Genomic DNA, 22878 nt, shown 5'->3' on the forward strand with positions numbered 1-22878 from the left:
CAGTCGCATCCGAGTGGATCCAGGGTATTGATGCAGCCATTAATTCAAAGTTGGCGTTTGGCTTCAACGTTGCTTGGTTTCTGAGAGATGTCTTTCAATAATGGATTGTTCCACTTGAAAGTGGTAAACATTTATGATTATATTCTCTGAAGTCTTCTCCTTTATGTCGACCGGGAGCCAGCTTGTCCACGTGCTGTTGGGCATCCATGTACGCCCCAACTCCACAGGTGCAGGTCGTACCAGCGAACAATGAATATATAGCGCAGTGCTGGGACGACGTTTACCCGCATCCCTTGGGTACCTACCCACCTACTGCAACATATTGGTAGCATTCGCACCAAATCGTAGATAAGCCAACTTGACGGACAATAGGTCCATCGACCGATTAAAGGACCCGATCTAGAACCTTGTCAGATGGAATGCCTGGAATTGACATAAGAGCTCCACCAGGTGGAGTGGTTCCGGTAGCACATACAAGTGACTCAAGCTGCCCATCTCTTAGGCCTATCAATTAGACATGGGCCAAACTACGTCCAAAACAAGGGGCAGACCTTTATGCGGCCCACCACCACGGCCATTCCATTGCAGTGGGTGAAGAGCCAAGTTGATGCAATGGTTCAATCAAAATGGGTTGTCGAGCTTGCTAAATTAAAAAAAAAAAAAATTGGGGTTCATCGCTTCCAATAGGACACAGTTTTAAATAAATATGTACAGAGTGCAGAAGCCATGCTAGCGAGAGCGGTTGGTTCTACCACGATCGAGAATGCCGATCATCTATCATAGCCGCCTACTTCCACTGGGCCTCGGGGGTGGATTGGAACTGCAGCAGAATGGTGACCACGTTCTCCAGAGCCTTGACCTCCTTCTCCAGGGCGACGTTGACCTCGGCCTGATTCTCACCCAGCTTGTTATAGAAGTCCTTGCGGTATGGCACACCAGACTTGATGGCGACTTCCGTGCCTTTGCGGATGATGTAGCCATGGTGTGTGCTGAGGCCACCGGGGGCCTTGTACGCGCCCAAGAAAGATGCATTGAGCTCCTCGGAGGGGTTGTTGAGACTCAAACGGAGGGCGGAGGCGGTGAATTGAAGGCCACTAGACAGCAAAATGTCAGACCCGTGCCCACGATCAATGACTCAGGGTAAAAAACCAAAGCGACAGATAGGATTGCCAATTTCCATCCACGAATGGCCCAACGTACCGAACTAGCCAAAGGAGTCCCTCGGTCGCTTTGTGTTGCCCCGACTTCAATTCATTTCGGACCAGATCCTGCAGGGTCTGGGACTCGGCAGGAGCCTTGTTGTATCTTTCTTGAACTTTCTATACTTGAGTCAGTTTGTGGCCTTTCCTGCTCTATGTCCCGCGCCGTTGAATCGGGGCACCCTGCATACCGTGATGTTGCCCGTCAGATCGCTCTTGACCGCAGCCAGACCGACTCCACCGATCACATCTGTAGAATTGAGTCCGATAAGCCTCGATTTCACATATCATTCGGATTGTGAAGCTACCCACCAAAGAGAGAGACCAAGGATCCAGCAGCCTCCAAGAACTCGACAGTCAAGATCGCATTGCCGTTGGCAGTATCAATTGGCACCTCCTCAAAGGAGCGGGGAATGCTGCTGAACCAGGTGCCGGGAGCGTGAACTTCGTTGGTACGAGACATGATGGTGATATGCAAAGAGTGTCGAGGGGGGGGGGGATCCTGAAGTGGGATTGGTGTGCAAGTTGTAGGAGAGAAGAAAAGGAGCTGCTCAAGAGTCAAGAGCAAAGGGGTGATGAGTTAAACTTAGTTCAAACAGCCCACTTTAAGGCGGGGAACTAGAATAACATCGACAGGCTACAGCTGTCCAGAACTCCGAACCCCCCTCGACCGTTTCCTTCACCGCCAGCAGCTGCCAATTAGGGACCGACAGGCGGTGAAACACTGGTGAGAATCGGCCTCAATTGGGGAGGCGGGGGGCAATTGTGGTGCTGACCACGACGACGACTCCGCTTTTGAAACCGTAATTGGACCTTTGCAGCAAATGAGGTGCAAACATCTCAAACACCGCAAACAGCTTGCAGCACAGGGAATGGACAACGCGGCCGTAGGTATTCTTGTGACTTGTTGTACTATTTTACGGAAGCTAAGCGGATGAGACCGAGCTTTGTTTGCACTGTTTACACCCATCTGCAAATGACGTAATTGAGCGTCGGGGTTGACCCATGGATCCACCAAATCGATCGACAGCATTGAATCCTACATGATTGAACTGGGCGGTGCCTGGAGTCGATCTCAACACGGACCATCCCAGTTTCACCCGATCTTCTTTCTCTCAGCGCATGCTCCCAGCATTTTGATTTTGATACTGCGGAGTCTGCCCCTCATGCTCAGCAAAGATCCTTGATGCTGGAGGCAGTCAACGTCAATGCCATGACCGCTCAAGATGAGTCGAGCGGGACTCCCTCGCAACATCCTCAGGCGGGGGACGAGGAGCCTTATCAGGGGTTGCAGAAGGGGTCCTATACTGAGCAACAACTGGTAAGTCTGCAGTTACAAAAACCACATATACAGGAGCTCTCGCTGATGACATCTCTCGAAACAGCGCCATGCTTCTGCTCACCACTTACACATGACGAGTCGGCGCTTTTTCATCGGTCCGATTCCCAAGGGCTGGATTAATGGTCATCGCAAATCATGGTATCGCGCACGTCTACAGTTCAAGAACTACTCATCCAAGACTCTCTCATTCTCCATCGACCCTGTGGCTGCTCACTACAATCAAGGCCAAACCGACGGTGTAGGCCACGTGGTCAATGAACCGGCTCAAGAAGCAATACTCACGCTGCGCGATTCTCACGACGCAGCTGCTTCTGAGGACGAAAGCGCGACGGAGTCGGTAGGGTCCGAGGACGACACGCCCGGGGAGCTGCGGACGTTGTCTCACCCCGTATCGGAAGATGACGTGATTGGGACGGATTCCGAAGCCGAACGCACCACAGGGGAGATTGCTACCTCCACCGAGGGGAATGAAGTGATTAACGTGCATGCCGAGGGCGGATCCGCATCCGAGGAGGATTCCGATGCAACCCCACGGGCGAGTGCCCGCCCCCGTTCCAGGCATGACGGCTCACCAAGCGACGACGACGATCACTCGAGCGGCGACGATAATACGGCCTCGTCATACGTGACCGCTAGGGAAGACATTGCAAGCAGCGTCAATACAGACCACACCTCGTCTACTGTTCGCCTCGCGAGACCGTCACCGGGAGCTCGGCAGCGATCACAAGGATCGCAACATCTGAGGATCATCGAAAATAGGCACGGCAGTCCCCTGACTCCGAGTGCTTCTGCGGCTCCAAGCGAAGCTGACTCCACTACTAGACTGCTCAAGTCCAGGCCTCAGAACCAAAGATCCAAGAGCAAGGCCTCGGCTGTGTCCAAACAGACCTTGGAGCGTCAGGAGCCGCAGAACGAGGATGACGCCGAATTGGAAAGCCACGACCATAATATCCCGAGACATCGAAAAATCACCAAGAAAGTGACACGGTTCAACTTGGACGACAATGTCTTAGACAAAAAACAGAGACTGCGTTCTCGTATTAACCGAACGCATGGGGCGATCTCCACAAATCGCCCGCGCCGCCGGAAGGTCCAAGATGGAGAGATCATCAAGGCGGAAAAGATGCTGGTCTTGGTCGAAGAGACGCTCCAAGATACTCTCCCGGAAGACTACCAGGAGAAAGATTCCTTACGAATGGAATCTCGACTTGTAGATGACTGGAAAGAATACTTGGTTGTATGCCGCAAAGGCTCCACTGATGACAGCCCTTTCGTCCTGCAAATGTACCGGACCCGTGTCATCCCCGACGCTCAAAACCCGAAGAATAAATCAAAGCCGTTTTGGAACGTGCGCCTTGATAGAAAAACCACCAGAGTCAATCTCTACTCGGCTCTCGATAAGACTATTGTCATATGGCATTCTCGCAGTCATGGTAACAAAATGTTCATTATACGACCCAAGTCCACAGCACATGCCACTGAATGGTATACCTTGATCAGACAGATTCTTGGATGGCGGCGACCAGACATACTGCCGATCAATGTGCCTGACCTAGGCGTGTCCTTAGTTTTCAACAATCCGTTCGGTCAACTTGAAGAACGGCTCGGGGTGAAAAGTGACAAGAGTCAGCACACGACGGTGCTGGGGCGTGCTGCAGCACAGGAAGGATTCGTGGCATCGAATATTATCAAAGGCTGCATTGATTTATTACAGGATTGCCCTGAGTGGTGTGAGGTTCTGAAGTCGTGGTCCAAGACACAAAAGATGGGTCTGGCCTGGAAACGATACGACCGCATCGAATGGATCTATGGCGTACAGGAAGAGAACATGTACGGAACGATGGCGATGCTGTCCGCACATGAACTCGAGCTTCGACCCCGACATCACTATCCGACGACTATTTCAAACGGAGGGGCTAAAGAAGAGGAGCCCCCTCCTGTCGAAGGCTTCTTGATCCGATTGACATCCCAGAAGGGACTACATCAGCGGATGCACAAAATGTTCTACAAGAGACTATATTTCTACACACAAGATCATTTAATGTTCTTTTGCCGCCCGGCAAGGGCAATACCACCTGGACTGCCACGCTTCGAGTTGCCTGAAAGCTCGGAGTTGCCAACCACGCGCCAGATCATGGATCAAATGCCAATGTGGTGGGATGTTGAGCCGTATGCTTTGGAAGATGGTGAAATTTCCTGGCTGAAAAGTGGTAATCCGGAATTTGTTCGACACCATGACGAAGAGGCGCTTGCACAGTATCGAAGGAACGTGCACAACATCGGTCAAGCCGAGGGATATATCGATCTCTGCAAAGTGACAAAAGTCCGAAACATGCGTCCTTGTAGCAGTCCTGCTGATCCCAACATGTCCGAAGGGCCTTCTGTTAACTTCCATCCGGAGCCCGACGACGATCGCAATGAGGACGGTACCACCAAGGACTTTGAGTCCGATCGAGTCTTTGAACTGGTCCTCGAGAATGGACTGGTGATTCGTCTACAAGCCTTCGATCAGGCCACGAGAGATCAATGGGTCAAGGGAATGGAAGCTTTAGTGAATTACTGGAGAAAGCGCTGCTTTGAAGATGCTGCAGAACTCCACTCTGTACGCCAGAGGAATCTCAAAATTCTTGAGATCGATGAAGAGTTAGAATCTGCCGTGGGGCAGTTTGCACAGAAATGGGAATTGAGGAAAGCGGAGGCGTCGCCACATTTACACAACATGTGCTTACTGGCAGGTTGTCGGCCGATTAAGGTAAGTCAGGTGCATGCCGTGAGTATCTGCTGGGAGTCCAAATCACTGAGTAACACATCGTCCTTCAGATGGCCGGTCAACTCTATCGCAAGCCCCGACGCCATGCAACGTTCGCAAAATGTCAAGTTGTCCTTACAGCAGGCAAACTGGTCATCTTTCGAAGCACGCTTCGTCAGAGGAGCGGTACAGAAGTCCCTCATATCCACCAGGACCTCGATTCCGTCATTGATCTGAACAACTGTTACATTTACTCAGGACTAGCAACTGAGGCTGACCTTTTGTACGCCAACGAAACTTTTGATAACAACAACCCGGGCGTGTCTGCTCTGCCTCGCGTGTATCTTGCGTCAGATACATTTACCAGCCGGGATGAAGACACCGCCACTACCTTCGTGATCTGGCAGCCTCGGCGCAAGAACTATTTCCGTGCCGAGCATAAAGTCTCCCACGGCAAATCCACACGATCTCTGCGACATGTGTCGGCACTCGGCAAGAACGGCCGAAGTATTGTTTTTATGGCTCGTAGCCGCATGGAAAGAGACCGTTGGGTCTTGAGCATTTCATCGGAGATGGACCGACTACAGGAAGAAATGGAAGAGGAGATTCGCATTGTCCCTGCGTCATAGGTGATGCTTTCTCACCTGCCTGGTCTGTCTCATCACTAAGCCTACAGCCAGTCTCAGCAGTCAGCACCATTCATTTTGCGAATACACCAGTAGAGAAAGGATGGTGGAATATAAGGGAGTCTGATTGAGTGATGCATTTCGTTTTTGTATATACTTCAGCCGTCGCTAGTGGATATAAAGAATGTGATTGTACAGTATTGTCCCCAAGGGTCCAGCCCCAAGCACTGTCCCGGCTATCCTGGTTCCGAGAGCCGCACGTCACAAGAGCTGCCAACCGCAGGTATGCCCGAGCTCAAAGACCTCTACCATTCTGGAGGTCGTTCCACTTTGGCCGCGTTCTTCACTATACGATCTTGTATGCTCTTGCGATAGTCGGGGCGCAATCGACCGTTGGACCCGGCAGCATCCACGTCTTTTGATTCCCAGTCCTTCCAATTCAACCAGCGCATTCGGGGGCTCAATACAGCGATGGCTAGACCCTCAATCATGCTGATAGAAATAGGACCATATGAGTTACTGTCCATTGAGCGCTGCTGGTTCGCCGCATCTCCTTCTACCCAGACATGATTCCAGGGAACGAGGTGCGCCCCTTCGTTGGGGAAGTCTCGATTAGTCACACGGTCTCCAGGCAGGCCAACGATACGCTTCACAGCCTTACGAGACGGGTCGGCGGGGGATCTGGTTGTCAGGGTTGAGGCCCAAATCAGTATTCAACACAGAATTCCGGATTCAAGAAGTCGCAGTCAGGGAAGAGAGGCACCGTACGGGAATATCACAACCATGCCCCTTTCCAGTCTTCGGCCATCCTTCCAAGGTATCCATCGATGTTTCGACCACATCTGTATAAGTGCCGTATCACTCTGCGTATGCATCTGATCGTAGTTTTCGTTCAGGTACGGCGTCATTGACGGCCCGTTGACTTTTGTTATGCGCATCACATTGTCTGTCAGGAAATAGCCGATCGGTACAATTGGAATCATAACTTGCACTGTTCGCGCAGACAGCAAGATCGGGGTAGGAAGCTTCCTACAACGCTGGCGGAAGCGGGCGAACGTATTGCGGAGAGGTTCGAAAAGCCGTCGGCGACCGAGGCTGGGACCATAGTGTTCAGAGGAGAAGGCTGGTTCTGGCTGGGGCTCTGGTTGTGGAGGAGGAGCAGCATTTGCGGATCGTTTTGGTAGAGGTTTCCCGTTTCGAGCGAGAAGTTTGGCGTCGGTGGGATTGATTGCGCGTAGCTTTGAAAGCTTGCCGACCATGCGATCTGGAGGTGGCATGTTCGTAGGCGGAAGTGGTTTGCCGCGATCTTTGGTTGTGTAGGGAGTACTGAAAGTGATGGGAATAGAATTAAGACTAAAGACCTTGCAGATTTGTTACTGAGCTCTGGCTCATCGTGCTGTGCAGAGCGTCTTGAAGAAATCGCTGATCTGTCTGCGGAGATCCTAGTCGCCGTGGCTGCAGTTGCTCATGTGAAATTGATAGAAAGAAAGTGGAGAACTTGATCGACAGTACGTTTGCATTGTTTGTCCTACCGTTATTCTGGCCCGGAGAGTCAGCCCCCGAGCTGTTAGAGCCAAGTACTGAAATATGTCGTGACCAGATTGGGGAATTGTGCATATTTTAATAGATGCTGAGTATATTTCGTGGTGGGCTGGACGCTGGAATGAAACATATGATTTCTCAAACTACAATAGGAGAAATGGAATGTGAATTCATCATCTTTTGAATCAAAGAAGACACAGAACGGCTGTCTTTGGAATACAACGCTAATGTGATAAAGTAACCAACGCCAAACTGCAAACGTGACTCAGAGGCGAACTTGCGAACATAGTGAGGAACTAGTCGCCATTCTATGGCACAAGGCCGAGGATCTTTCAGGGTGCTAACAATTTGCCTGACCCTTTTTTGACGACACACCTAGTAAGTCGGTGGTTGTGGACCGAGATGTGGTCGTGTGAGTTTTCTAATCTCACAGACAAGCTATTCTCAATGAGCCATAGAGGACTAAAATCTTTTTAATGTCTGTTTGAAAGAGTAAGACTGATGTTGTCGTCCATAGAGGCATCGTTCGAATTGAGAGGACCTGGAATTTTATATCATCAGCCATCTGACCATCACTGAAAGTGAATTCTAAGACATCTTCACATACCAGGGTCTTGGCATGTTCTCCTTATTCACGTCTGGTCCTGGTCCTCCTTAGACCCGAGCCGCATATCCTCCTCTGTGGGCGGGAAGATAGATCTGTATGACTGAATTAGCCAATTCCTTCTGTAGCTTGGTCGAAGCGAAATCACAGGACTTACGGTAGGACCTTTTGGTATGCCATCTGATCTTTCTCAGTGAAATTGCAGAAGATGACACGGTCCAGCCTATCTAGGTTCTGAGGCCGGATCAGGAACTTTTGCACCTCATCGCTGGCGGCCAATGCAGCCTTCCCACTGGGATAGCCGTACACGCCAGTGCTGATGGCCGAGAAAGCGATGCTCCGCATCTTGTGCTCCACGGCCACCTCGAGACTGCGACGGTAACACGAACGCAGCAGAGACTCGGCATCACCTTGCGCTCTGTGGTAGATCGGTCCCACGGTGTGAATCACCGCTTTGCAGGGCAACTCATAGGCTGAAGTGATCTTTGCGTCTCCCGTTTGACAGCCGTCCAGTTTTGCACATTCATCGCGCAGCCGAGGGCCGGCAGCGCGATGAATGGCGCCATCAACACCGCCACCACCCAGGAGGGATCCATTAGCGGCGTTGACGATGCAATCTACTTCCAGTTCCGTGATATCTGAGCATATCACAGATATATTATCGTTCAGAGATTGAGCCGCAACCTGCCAGGGATCCGCGTTCACCTGGATGCGTGAACGATAGAATGACGATAGTGTTGGAATCTCGGAGAGCGCGACTACCATAGATCGAGCCATGACAGGAGATGAAATCGACCCTTCTCTCGAGATTTGTGAGTGAACGTTCAGCGCGAAAAAAGCACTGTGAAGTTTGATGCGAGATGAGTTCTTGATTTATTGAAGGTTTGGAGGGTTGGGTTGTCATGTCATGTTCTATTTCCTGGCGAGTGACGTCTTCTGCAAACATGGTCACGTGGGCGTACGAGAGAAGGTTGAGTCTGGGATCAGTGTCTAGCTGACCAAGGCTGAGTTGGGTTTGTCTTCTAAGATACGACATTTAATTTTCCACGAAAAGAATGAGTCTCAGTCATCGACGAGAAGTATTCTCTCAGTACCTCACCGAAGGCTTCTAGTCGTACGGTCAAGGGCTAATCTTGTGATGGCATAGTCAGATGATCAGATCTCAGATCCTGCTGAGAGCAAGTTCTAGTGATGCCAAACATTAGCGACGCCATTAAAAAGGGCAGAATGGGCCTCGCTGCAGTCTGCAGACTCAAGAACAGCCCAAGAAGAGCCCACGACAAAATGGCTTCGGGCTGCTGGTGGCTTATAATGCGAAGACAAGTCCCAGGACCTAATCTAACAACTCCTTGGTCATCATTCAGTTAATCCTAGAGCCTGCGAATACTGCTGCTCAACGTTGTGTAAGCGCACGGTGATTCCACGCCTACCAGGCAGAGTATCAACCCTCTCATCCTGGAGACTCTCAAATACACAGCAAAGACTCATAGGTTGTCATGCAGGTGATACATGCAGAGAGAAACATGCGGTGGGACACAACTTGGATCCAGCCCTCGAACCAGCTAACATACATTCGCTTAGAGATAAAACATTGGCGATATTCGAATTCGATTTACATGATCGATGCTGAGTGACTCGATCGGACTGCAGCCCCATGCGGCAAGCTGCATTGCAGATGTCAAGTCCGCATATGCAGCCAGGAATCAGCAGGCGAATAAGGTTTCACTAGATCGGGGCCCCCGGTCACTCACATTTGATGCCGTGTCAACGGTTAGCGCTGTCAGCGCCTCACTCTTTGGAATTCTTCGGGGAAGGCTCTGGATTGAAACTCGTGCATGACTTGCTCTAGCCCACCGCCACACGATTGCTCACTACTCATGAGAGCTAGTCAAGACGAAGCAGGAAGAACTAATGAGGTAGCTGTCGGGTGAAGGTCAAAACGAGTGCCGGGTCAGAAGGGTTTCAGGGTCATATCGGCCTGTGAGAACAATCTGACACCAACGCATCCATTCCAAGGGGTCTGATCCCGCGTGCGAGAAAGAGACAGAGGGAGAGAGAGGTCGATTGGACGTTGAGTCTACCGAGTCTTGCTAGCGCGATCTCTGTCTGGGCTTGGAACTGGAGACCCTTCTGAGTCGAAATACGTGGTCGTGAGAAATCTTTTCTCCTGGAGATTGAATCATGTTGCAACGTTGGTTGAAGCATTTTCAAAAGGGGTGATCATCCACCACGGGGCCGAATCATCTATTTCATAAGCGGGAAAACTCAGTCGTGAAGCCGAGCTCATCCATGTTATGTCAAATACAGGTGCGTCTGGTCTGGTCTCCAGAAAGATGTCCGCTCATTGTTGGCCTAGAGGACCCTTGCCTTACATTTGATGAAAAATGCCGCCTACCCCGGCTCTAGCGACATGCTACTCTCGGGACCGAACAGAATCCCTCCCTAATTATAGGCATCACCTCTTGCTGCTTCTTCCAAGTCTCACGATTTCGATCGGACCTCCTTCCAAATTACCAATGAGATTACTCCCTGCTCTTGCCCCCCCTGTAATCAGGGTCTAATCCAGCTAATTGGAAACACACTTGAGCGTGCTTTTGTTCACGATAGCCCCGCCGGCATATTGCCCGAACTGCCCGCATGAATCATGCCGGAAAGGAGTTCCAAGGTTTTTTTGTAAGATGGAAGCTCGATGGTGTGTGGCTCTACAACATGTCCTGGTAACTTACTCCATGGGTTAATCAGAACCGTCAAATTCGTTGCGGACATACGATGTATCCTAGTTCCGTTGGAGGCTCAAGAAAATCTTGACTTACAAAGAATTTCTGTGGTTGTATAGTCTCGCCGTGGATTACGCTTCATAAAAAATGCATGTATCAGGTGAAAGATGACCCCTTCACGTGAGACCTACATTAATACCATCCTGGGGAGAACAAAGATGGACGCCGATGCTTCAAATCTTCGGTACCACTCGCTAGGCGTGAAAATTCCTTGACGTTCAAGGCATATCTGGCGGGCTCTCCGCAAAAGAAGCTTGTGAGATACCGGTGCGGTGTTGTCTGCACTGACCATCTGCTGTGACAAGTCCTCCTGGCTCAGCTTACTTCCACTCATCTCTCCCTGATCGATGGTCTCGACGTGCTGGGGTCAACCTACTAGCCATATCTTGCTTGGCTAGTCCACGCAAACAAAGACAAGATACTTGTTTCATCGCGTGCTCGATCCCAGCTGCTGTGGGCACCACCTCTTGCTAAAAATGTCACATTTCTGTCCATGGTGAGCTGAACACTGTTCTCGAACTTCCACACTCTCGCCCTTTAGTGCCCTTGATGCTGAACCCTTCATGGACTCACGCCTTATATCAGATAACCACGGCCGAACAAGCGAGCCACATATTCTATCCACGGGGAGATTCGCCGGCTCTACGATAATCAGGGCGTCAGATCAGATCCGTTGTTACAACACACTACAAGGACATGATCATGGAGGATGGGATTTGAGACCCAAATGAAGAGCTAGGAACAATGCTCTGTCACATATGAGAGTTCCCTGCCGACTTGGACTTGCTCAATGGTACGTCGTAAATGGGCGTCCCCCTTTCTACGAGTCGTCTTGGCTACCTTGTGGTGTTTCTTTTCTCACGACCCGCTGCGGGCGTTACCGTATCTGCAGCCTATTGTACTGATCCCTGGCACGATAAATCCTGCAGAAGGATGCTTTATGGAAGAGCTTCACAAGGACTCAAACTCAAGGCTGGAGGAGACTGTCAACCCTCGGATTTCGAACAGCCTGCAGGATCTGTGAGCGACGAGATAGGCGATTGTGTGAAGACCGAGGGGGGGGGGGGAAACAAGGACATCCATGGAGCTGAGGAGAGGACATCTACGTGATTGACAGCTATGTAGTATGCCCGTAGACTTTCAAGGGGAGTTTCGATTGACGATTGCCCTGGTGAGCCGAAGAGACAGGTCAGCCTTGTACATCAACCCTCGCGGTTGAGCAGAGAACAGCCCAAGTACCTGGAGCAGATTGATACCGCTCCTGCAGATGAAATTTCAATGGACAGTCGCGACTCTATGCAATCTCTGGACGAGGTGCATTCGGACACTTCAGAGGCTTCAGGGGTTACTGATCTCGGAGACCATCGTGAGACAGTTGCTCGTCCCGGGTCCAGTTTCAATGAGACGCAGTCATATTTGGCGTCAACCCAGCAATGCTTGCCTTTGCCCTGCTGTAGCCTTACCCTATCTGACAATCTCGAGTGGGGAAAAGGGAAGAAACGCAAGAAATTTCTGTCAAGACGCTATGAGTGGCGACAATCGTAGGACAGATGTGTGTCTCGTATAGTATTGTAGACTAGGCAGTCACACGAGGGCTGAAGAAAGTATGGGATTGTGCAGATCGTCGATAGACAACGTGACTAGTTGTTGAAGCAGAACCTTGTTAAATTTTCCCTTTTCTTGCAGAGTGGAACACCTACGAATAGTTTCCAGCACTGAACTGCACACTGGAGTCTAAGAAGGAACCGGGTCAACGAGCCGTCGGTCATGTCCCGAGCCACAATAATTTGCAAATCTACTATGGCTCCGGTTTAGGTCACATAGTGCCAGATGTCTACGTCAAAGTCAAGTGTCCTCGGTAAAAGTCTTGTGCAATCCTCCCTGATGGAAAATTCTCACTCTTCGCCACACGATCCGGAATCTCTCAGAGGAAAGTAAGCATCTCCACTCTCTATGGGAAAAAAACCTGACAAAGTCCTGATCACTTTCGTAATTGGAATGGTCACGCCTAAGTAGTGGTCACTGGTCACTGGTCAGTGTTCAAGCAAGACCACTCTCCTTCTCATTGAACGAGGGAAAAACACCGTGGCCGTGTAAAGAGGGGAGCACGATACTCCATGAGTCTTTACTACCGAACCAATGGCCGCTGATCAAACTATTTCCCCTGGGAGTCTGGGACTTCATCAACGACGGGCAGTCCTCGCAGGAGACGGATTTTCCGCTCGACTGCGTGACGCTTGGACTGGCGCCCGGACGCTCGACAGCGGCACCTGGATACAGCTCCGAGACATGCTTCTCAATTTCTCGGGAGATATCTCGATCGCATGAGATCGAGATTGAGAGACGAGATGACTGGTTCATCAAAAGAATTATCTGAGCTCTACAATGGGTTTCAGGTACAATAGTCTGTCGCCTGCCCATGATCGACTGTCATGATCGGGGAGTAGCCCTACTTGCGCAGCTGATAGAGCCATTGATATTGCTGAGCTGTGGAAGAAGTACGTAATAGACGTACGTTGACCATTGACATGGATATACTACTAGAGTAGTAGGTATGTGGCACTAGTCATGTCACAAATGCCGCCACGTCTGCCTGGATTATCGGAATATCATGATTTGGACCTCGTTGCTTCTCCACTGCCCAGAGAAGATCAGGGGTCATTCAGTCATTCAGCAATGACCACAAAGAGGATGATCCAGACACCCACGCTAAGTTTCCCTCGGCCAAAATTTCTCAATTGAAAGTCGAAGAGGAGCTGTTTGCTCGACTCATGCACATCACGTACGATCCAGCGTTACAGAGTAACCAGACAAAGCGCATTCTTCACTACCGCGGCATCTCATTCGATTCCAACGGTCTGGCTCCATCGTGAATCTAAGACACGGGATCGTAGGACCGTGATCGTGCGGCGACTAGATCACACGTGGCGACGTATGCGACTGGAACCCCTATGCCGGACCCAGTGTACATCCATTTTGAGAAAGGGCGAACGTGCCAGGCTCGTTCAGGAGACCTGATACGGTCTGGGTCAACGGAAGTAGCTCGATCCCCAACCCTTTGCCGGGATTTGAGAATCATTCTCAAACGACACGTGGAGACTGATGGGATAGCTTCTTTTCCACTGAACATGCGGTGGCGGAGAAGTCTCCTTAGTCTGAACTAGAATCGTGATGTGGCCCGCGTGATGCTCCTAGGGCCTAATTGACAGCCCGAGGCAGTTGCGCAGTCGCGCAGTAGTTCCCTGTCCAGTAGTTCCCTGTCCCCATCTATACTCTATCTGGTAATGTGGGAGCATGTCCATACTGCATCAAGTAATTGCTCCGTGGAAGTGGAATGGCAACATTCGATCAGCACAGGCTTACTGGTATAGCGAGGGTTGCAGTGACGACAGCGCTGTGTTCGAGTCTCTTGTTAGCCCGGATCTGGACGTCATTCCTGAGACTCCATGGCGCGCTCTGGAGGAAACAGTCTGCAATCCGCCCTGTGACCATACGGAAAAAACAAAACAAAAGGTTGCTTAGCCTTGGACCAAGATACAACCACACTGAAGTGGATTGTCGGGGCAACATGATGAGGACGTGGAAGTCAGCCTCTCCCCCTTCTTATCTGATCGGTGTGGAAGACCGATTCAGAATCATCTCCAAAGTCACCGAGATTGTCGGAGACGGTGGCCTCTTCCATCTCCATGATCTCTTGACCGTTGACGCCATGACGAGCCGCTCTACTCTAGACTGGACGTATCTGCCAGGCCCAGCTCCGAGATTTCGGGATTTCCTCTCAGACAAGCAGAATAGCGCCCTTCCAGGTGTGGAGTCAACGGAGTCTTCCCTCCTTTGGGATCCATCGTTTAAGATGTTTAAGATGGGCGTGGGGCAAAGAAGGGGGGGGGGGGGGCAAACGGCGAATCCACTCCTCAAGTTTTCCTGGCCCCAAGATCTGGTGATGGTCGGCAGTCAGGCACACCCGTCTTCATCTCTACCGGGACCTGGTCTGTCATGCTGGGGTGAACATGAAAGTGAACGCGGCACACATATCCATTGATCGCGACGCTTGACGAATAAAATCTTGTTTGCAAATCCTCCGAGCTCTGTGAGGACAAGTGCCGAGATTCGTTTGGAATGCCATGCGACAAAACAGGCCGATCGCTTCCTGTCAAAGTCTCGGATAGCTCCCTCCACATGGCTTGAGGAGAGACATCATCTGGCATCGTGTAGCGCCGGTTGTTGGCTTGAATGATCAAAAGCCTATTTTCCACAATTTTCCTCCTCCGCCTCCTCCTCCTTCTTCTTCATCGCTCGCGTGTACAGTACGAGGGGACTTTTCCAAGGGCCCATTCCAAGCTTCGCACTAGGCGATGATGACGAGACGTGCTAGTCAACTCGCGGAACGTTGGACTCCCCTTCTCCACGCGCCGATCGAGGCGGTCAACGTCCGAATCCGTGTGGATCCCCTGGAACATTGAACGTTGGAGCGGTCCGCGTTGGCCGGATCGTAGGTTCGGATTGATCCATGAACATCAATCACCTCACGACACTCGACTGATGGAAATCGGTAAAGAGAGATATCGTGACCCGCTCGGATCGATTTGTACAAGCGTTGTCCACCTATGTCGCGGTCTCAGAGGGCCCAGTTCACCGGGAAGTCGGGAGATTAAACACTCCACAATCGAGGTCATCACGGTCCATGCCAAGGATGTACATGAGTCGTGACGCCCGAACTCGTCGAATCCAACGCTTCCGGATGACTTTTGCGTAAAACGTCCCTCGGAGCAGCTGCTCCATCAGGGAGATAGGTGTCAGTCCGGATCAGCAGTCACGTTCTACGACGGATGAACATGTCCGCATTCTATCACGAAAGTCAAGGAAGAGCTTCTAGACACCAGTTCGTACCAGGAGTAATGATTGCGGAGCACACCACGATGTTCGACTGTTCTGAGAGATGTCCGAGTCAAAGCTTCTTGAAAAGAATTGACCCTAGATATGAGGACAGCACGGATCTTTAAATCGAGCGTGAAGGATTGTCGTGTATTTCCACCAGTGAGCGCTTGAATGATAGACATACTATTCCATTTAGTGTCTTGCTCCGTGGAGCCAGGGTCGGAGATCAAACTTGACCAGGTAGCTAGCTACGTACGCGACTTTGAGGCTTCGGTCAAGTTCCATCAGGTGTAAGCTGCATGTTGTCGTCTACGCCCATTGTCTCTTGCACCGCAGTGACTTTAAGACGGATATATTCCGAAGGCCAGCATAAGCAAACATATGAGCCGAGCCTCTATAGTGGGCCACGTGTATATCATCTACGGCAGCGGGATTGCTACCGATGACCGATGTATTGCGCGCCAGTTACTATCACTGCGTTTGATACGTTGAGCCGTTCAGTAGGCAGCTCAGATATTGGTAAAGTGATTTGTTCTCTACGACGAGCAGGGGTCGCTCTAAGAGGGATTGAACGTGCTCTGAATCTGACCGGTTTAACATCACAGAGCAACTCGAGGAGGTTATCGTGTTGTAGGACAGTCGTCATGATGCAGAACAGGACTTTCGAGAATGTTGAAGAACAAATTTACCTAGGAAAAAGCTTACCTCGATGGACCGGTAGTTAGCTCATCAATGCTGAGTCATTTACAAGTCTACAAGCACATTCTCAAGTTCCAACAATGAAGAACGGACCGCCACTCACAGTCCAATGAGCCTGCTATAGGCATAAGCAGATACCGATATCCAAATTGTTGACTGGCAGTGCCTCCACCAGTGGGAGAAGACCGGATCGTTGTCCAGCTCTGGGTGCTGGAAAGGAACTGCCCGTGGATCGAGTCTCTCACTCGCTCACTACAATGCTGCTGTATCGGGACTAGTTGGCCATAATCTATCGCAGACGAGATCACCGATGAAGTAGTGAGCTCTCAATCAGAATGCACCAAAGATCTTTGGCCGGGATCTTGCAAGCCACCAAGACTACAGGACTCCATGAACACGCGCTACGGCGCTAGTTAATCCTTGGTGTCAACAAATATACCATATCAGGGCCAACGACGTCAAGCAGGATTCCACTCGACTTGGCGATGGCCGCGATGAGAAGCGCGCAAGCCAGGCATCCCAAGTGCAAGGTGGACGACCTGGGAACTATAGATCCAACCTTGGACGGGTGGAAACGTTCGTCATCTCAGATAGATTGCCTGCAGTACCCGCTGAAGGCTGGTCTTGTTTGGACAACGCATCATTCTCCCGCTTTCTTCTTGCAGGTCCGGCAGAAAAAGCAACCTGTACGATGTCCACTTCAATAGCGCGACTACCAACCGTTTCAGGTGTAGAGTGTGGCTATCTTTCAGATCGGAGTAATTAGCAAAGATCTCGCTCCACTCCTCGGAGAGTTTCTTTTTCGTTGCCAAAGCGGGCGGCCACAATAACCGTTCAGCCTGGACTATCCACTCGCCCCTTTTTCCTGCCCGGCAAGCGGGCAAAAACGCGGGATACGTCCTGTTGAGGAAGAACGCAGACGAGAATTCAAACCGAGAAAATAGTCCAGAAAGAAAGAAAAAAAGAGAGTATTCCACACAGGAGATTGGCGAGCTAAGCTCGGATTTTTCGTGCATTGGTGGCGTCTTTTTTGGAACGGAGAAATGACTCGGTTCAGCCTTCACGTTCCCGAATGGAGCAGGGAGCATGAACCGTGCTGTCGCTACTTTTTCCCTTTTCATTTTCTTGAAATGCTCCGGTGTACAAATTAGCTTCTCCACTGTCATCTGATCCTTTGGTTCGTACAGCGCGAATGTGTGTAACTGTGTATGATTGTAGCCTAGTTTGAGCGAGATGCAGATTTCCATTAGTCTTCAGGGTAAGTGATCTTCGGGCCCTGCATTATGGTACAATAGTCCTGGACCAGTGCACCTTAGTCTGCGATCACCACTGGGGCCCGGAAAATAAATGAGCGCCAATACAGATGGACGAACTTGCTGTACACTTACAGTGACTAGTGGCCGGATATTCCTCTGCTTCGCTCTGACTTTCTTTTTTCAAAGGGGCTGCATGGCATGATATTGCATGATATTGCATGAACTCAGCGACGATCTACATAGGTCGAGGATGGGGGAGAAGGCCAGGAAAGGTGGGCAGGGTCAGAAACTAATAGGATGTACGAACTATGAACCGATCACATTTCGTATCGCGATGCTTTCTGGTGGCTGGACTAGAATTGTGTTGGTACTTGATGCCTACCTAAGGATCCCAACAGATGTATTGTTTGGTAGGTTCAAACGTGATTCAGCCCTCAAGGCAAGGTTGTGTGTGTATCGCGCATCCTTTCGATCGGAACAAAGTTAACAAACACTCGGGTCAGGCGGCACGTCACACCCGGCATCAACACACATCCTGCATACTACAAAGCGTAAGATGATATTACATCGAGTTCATTTACCCTCATGTCCGGTAGAGCAGAACGCCCCAAGGGTAAAGGTCGAAGTCAGGCAAAGCTAGCGTCGAGAAAGGAAGATCGGCAAATACCGAACCCACAGGAAGCGACCGTGGCCCCCCACGCTGTCCGGTCTGTCCAAAGTATGGTTTTATGAATCCTTCACACCGTATATTCACCAAGCAAAAGATTTGAATTCCACTGTACAATTGATGGGACACCGTTAGAAGCCAGAGTTCGCATAGCCCGTGGGACAGCGGCTCGGAAGGTCTCCGGACAGATTCCAGGTTTGGTGGTGAACAATAAACCTGGGTGACTCGTGGGCCCAAAGTTTGCCATATTCGATTTTCAAACGAGATCACAATCCGTCGTCTGACTCGGTTCGCATCCTTCTGCGAGATATCAGATCGAGGTCTTCGGCGAGCTCTCCAAAACGTGGACCTCCAGGGCGGGTGAGCATCCCGTCAGTAAACAAGAAGAGGCTCCTCGGACAAAACATCACTTCACGTCTGGTACGGTAGTTCGCTAGCTCGAGATGGCTTCCCGTGGCCAACACGACCATCACTTGATTTGATCTCACATAAATGCCGAAGCCGAAGGGCGCTGATCCAATTGAGCCCATCAGCTGGTGGACAGATCGATGTAAAACTCCACTCATGACTTTTCCCCCTAGAGAAAGATAGCTGCTGCTTTCGTTTTTGTGTTTTGTTTTTTCTTTTCTTTTCCGGATATGTTCCTGAATTGTCGTATCTCGTCCGGCCAATTGACTCATACTCCGGATACCAATTTAGTACGTTTAGATGACAACTTCCATGTGCCAGACATCCTCGTCTCATTTCCGATATTCAGACTGATGTGGGTAGTCTCTAGAGGAATTATTCAAGCCAAGTTAACCTTTGCATGACAAGCTTGCTTGGAAATTGCCTATGATCCCACCAAACCTTGAACTCGGCATTTGACAGCAAGTTTCCACGCAAGCTCCAAGACAATTCGATCATCCCTTCTCCCCCAAGACCCGCTCTCAAATGGGGCCGGATAGGAGTCATCAAGCATAGTTCGTCGCCATCAGCACTAGGAAGAAAAGAACCATTCGAGTCCCCCCGCCTTGAACGGCGCCAACGGCTGCTGCTAGCTTGTGACTGGCCGCTCTGTTTTCCTGTCGATCCCTTCCGTTCGTGCCCTTTTTTCTTTTTGTTTTGTTTTTTGTTTTTTTTTCTTTGAGGCCTTGCGTTCTTCTTCATTCATGTTCATGCTCTGTATGCCCGCTTCTTGGTCTCCAAGGACAAGACTAGCACGAAGCATGGTTGTTGAAGCCACCGGACGAAGCAGGATGAGACAAGGGATACTTGCTCGTTTCATACATCGTTTCTTTTTGGATCTGATGGAAATGCCCACTGCATGATCTTGGAGGCATTGTGTCAAGCTTATACTTTTTTTTTTTTCGATAGGGTCATCACGGTCGGAGAAGGATTGTATAGGCACGTAGCGTCCTGTCGATCGCGTCCCACTTCTTTTTTGACTAGTCCATTCCACCTCCTCTAGCGAATAGCGAGTCTAGCGACAGCAGCAGTAGTCCTCATATGGGAAAATTTCGATTGCCGGGCGTGCATGGTCTGAACCGGCACGGTGCGCCGAATTAAGTTTCTTAGCGCATTCTCTAGGCTATCTAGGTGCTAGAGTTTCAGTGACACATTGTTGGAGATTTCTTCTACTCGTCTCATCTCGGGGGCTTCAATGTTATCTATCTCTTGTCCTCGGGATAACGAGATGATGAAGCCATGACTGGCATCATTCAAGGGCTGTCTTTTCTTTCGCTTACCGCGCGGTTGTGTGGGGTGTTGCCGCTCAGGACCATCTCTTCGAGTGTTTTGAAGTATTAAGGTGATCTTTGAGCGAATCATCTGTGTCGAGTCGTCGACACATTCCTCGTCTGAATGCGCACGATGCTCCCAGCGTACTTGAACTGACGCGCATTCTATACGGATTGCGGTATGGAAGCTATCACGAGATTTCAGTGTCTTGGTTTCATTCCAGCTAAGCCAGTCGTAGTCTCAGTGGGCTGGCTTGCTTATACGGACTCCAAGCGTGATACACAAAGGTACTACTGGAGTAGATGTACTGTACGTACCACGCATATGTATTATGTACCATTTGCATGGTTGCCCGAATCAGGCAGCCGACCTCGGGATCTCTCTCTCGACCCATGTTAAGCTCCGAGATCGTCCACCCTGTGCATGAAAATTGGCTATATGCTCAACTTTGCTGCAGATTGTGATAGATGGGGGTGCGGATTGGGATTTCATCGCGGTGGTCTATGCGACAGTCACCAGGCGCTGAGAAGTGGAGTATCCCGCTGGCTGTCACTGCACCCGTACTCAACCTGTCTCTACTCTCTAGTCTCTACCCCGAGTACCATCTACTGTAGAGTGTAGAGTGTACTAGTAGAGGGTCGACTCTCTACTTACACGGTATGGACTTTTGAGGCCGTCACCCCGTGAATCAATGATAGTCCGAACAGAGCGCAAAGTACAGTGTGCGGGACTGGAATCCCAGTGTATGAAGTGATCAAGCTCGTAGTGTTCAAGGCTTGGGGATCCTAACATGAGGTATTCATCACAAGATTGGTTCATCAATCAACCAGATAGGGACATATGGTACTTTCGTTCCTATTTTGTACAGACTCGCGATCGATTCCAGGATGGAACAGGTCCCTGCGGACGGGCCCGTGGGAGAGAGAGAGAGAGAGAGTCAACCTTGACGCTGCTGACTTTCGTCCACACTAACAATTCTCTGTACTGAGGTACTCAATGTGCAATACACACGATGTATGGTGCATGAAAGTGCCGTGCGGCCTCGTACCTTTTCTCCCCTGGAGATCAGGCCTATCCGACCATGTCGCTCCGGACCAATCTTGCCGGCTTGGGACTCGACTCTCTCAGACGCTAAATCACAAAGGGTACATTTCGAACCGATCGGGCGAATTAGACTCGACAGCAGAGGATGCTAGGATCGTCTGGACTCCAACGGCGATCCTGACTCCAAGGGCGATCAAAACGCCCTGAGTGAACATGATGATCACTAGCTCGATCGGCTCGACTCAGACTATGTCCAGTCTACTACTGTAGGTACTAACTTAGGTAGAACCGCAGAGATGATCAGAATTTGAACCCTCGCCACTAAGGAACCACTAACCCGTCTCTTATGGATTTATGGTCATGTTCATCTCACGTGGAAGAGACTATGGAGACCCGGAGAGATCAACTCGGTCGCACCGCCCGAGAATTGACTCATCATATGCTTAGTTGGACACCCGCGTTCGCCAGAGCTGGGGTCTCCAATTGAGAGTGATGAAAAGTCATGAACCCCTTCCCTTCCTCCATGGACTGAACACCATGTGTAAATGTATATAGCGTATAGTGTATAGTATATACTGCGTAGATTCCAATGTATCGACTGGGTAGAAAAGTGAGACATATCAAGTGACCCAACAATGCCCCAGATGGTTGCAAAGCTGGGTGCATCGGTGCAGTACTTTAGTTCTTTTCCACTTCCGATCATCAAAAGGATAGTACCCAGAGGTGAGTCTTACTATCACTTAGTGGCAGGACGTTCCCAGGATCGAGCGTCACTTAACCTTCAAGGGCGGATCGAATCTGTCAATGTCCACTAGCCACTGGCCAGTCGCCGCCACCATTTCTCAAGCCTCCGTTGTCTTCCAATGAAGACCAAACAGCCTCGAGGCCAGAAAGCCAAAAGAAAGCCGTTAGACCGTCCGTTCCACCTGCAAATACACACACACACACGGACAGATTGAAGAGAGTCCGTTCACCGGACTCCACTCGAGAGCAGAAGAAGGGGCTGGACTCCTGGAACCGGGGTGGGAAACAGGGAGGGAAACAGGGAACAGAAACACCCACAAGTCCACACGTCGCGACTTGTAGTAGAGGAGGCTGGGCAAGGGACAAGAGAGTACCAGAATGGTTGTTTTTGCTGGGTCTTACTCAGGAAACATCGAGGCATTCACAATGTCCGCGGAATTGACCTGCGCTGCCAGGTACCGTAGTGCTGGAGCTGTCTGAATGGTAAAACTGCTCCCGATGAGGTCGCAGAGAAAACTAGTTCCTGTCGCGCGAAGCTATCCACCGGTCTCAGCCGAGATAGTGGTAGCTAGTAGCTGCTAGCTACTAGCTTCTAGCGAGAATCAGTGATAACCACCACCGATGGAGCGCAGTAGTTTATCAATCACTTGTTGTACAGAGTTACAAACCTCCACGTCAGATGTCAAAAGTCCTTCAGACAGGGGTCCCCAAAGGTGACGGATGACGGATATGACATGCCAACGGCTGGGAGGATCCACTCGGATGAGAAGAGAGGAAGGACAGGGGGAGCAGCCAGGTCTGCGGCGTGCAGACCAAGCCAAGAACAAGACCAGGGCGAATTCTGGGAGGCACAGGACCAAAAAAAAAAAAAAAAAAAAAAAAAAAAAAAAAAGGTTGATTGCCAATCGGTGCCGTCTCTGGCCTGCCTTTCTCCAGAGACGCGGGATTTGCATAGCATTCCCGAAGATCAGACCTATCTTCATGTTTTCAAAAGTCGATGGCAGGACGATACCTTTGCTTCACCTGGTAAAT

The 22878-nt window shown here is 50.5% G+C and overlaps 4 protein-coding genes across 4 annotated transcripts; 1 reads left to right on the forward strand and 3 right to left on the reverse strand.

Annotated features, from left to right (window-relative positions):
• Positions 1-787: 787 nt before the first annotated feature.
• N7539_007905 (GLTP domain-containing protein) lies at positions 788-1662 on the reverse strand (the record flags this gene model as incomplete). The annotated part of the gene is made up of 4 exons (XM_056937506.1): positions 788-1094; positions 1201-1319; positions 1391-1449; positions 1512-1662. 4 exons carry the CDS (start codon positions 1660-1662, stop codon positions 788-790), a joined length of 636 nt encoding a protein of 211 aa, XP_056787371.1.
• Positions 1663-2412: 750 nt separating this feature from the next.
• Positions 2413-5919, forward strand: N7539_007906 (sporulation-specific 71 family protein; the record flags this gene model as incomplete). The annotated part of the gene is made up of 3 exons (XM_056937507.1): positions 2413-2520; positions 2585-5293; positions 5362-5919. 3 exons carry the CDS (start codon positions 2413-2415, stop codon positions 5917-5919), a joined length of 3375 nt encoding a protein of 1124 aa, XP_056787372.1.
• A 302-nt stretch (positions 5920-6221) lies between these two features.
• N7539_007907 (putative mitochondrial inner membrane protease subunit Imp2) lies at positions 6222-7193 on the reverse strand (the record flags this gene model as incomplete). The annotated part of the gene is made up of 2 exons (XM_056937508.1): positions 6222-6597; positions 6685-7193. 2 exons carry the CDS (start codon positions 7191-7193, stop codon positions 6222-6224), a joined length of 885 nt encoding a protein of 294 aa, XP_056787373.1.
• Positions 7194-8215: 1022 nt separating this feature from the next.
• On the reverse strand, positions 8216-8839 carry N7539_007908 (macro domain-containing protein; the record flags this gene model as incomplete). The annotated part of the gene is made up of 1 exon (XM_056937509.1): positions 8216-8839. The coding sequence occupies one exon, from the start codon at positions 8837-8839 to the stop codon at positions 8216-8218; it is 624 nt and encodes a 207-aa protein (XP_056787374.1).
• Between the last annotated feature and the right edge of the window lie 14039 nt (positions 8840-22878).

This window comes from Penicillium diatomitis (genome assembly GCF_028827545.1).
Source record: "Penicillium diatomitis strain IBT 30728 chromosome Unknown utg000011l_segment0_segment0, whole genome shotgun sequence".
Taxonomy (NCBI): Eukaryota; Fungi; Ascomycota; class Eurotiomycetes; order Eurotiales; family Aspergillaceae; genus Penicillium; species Penicillium diatomitis.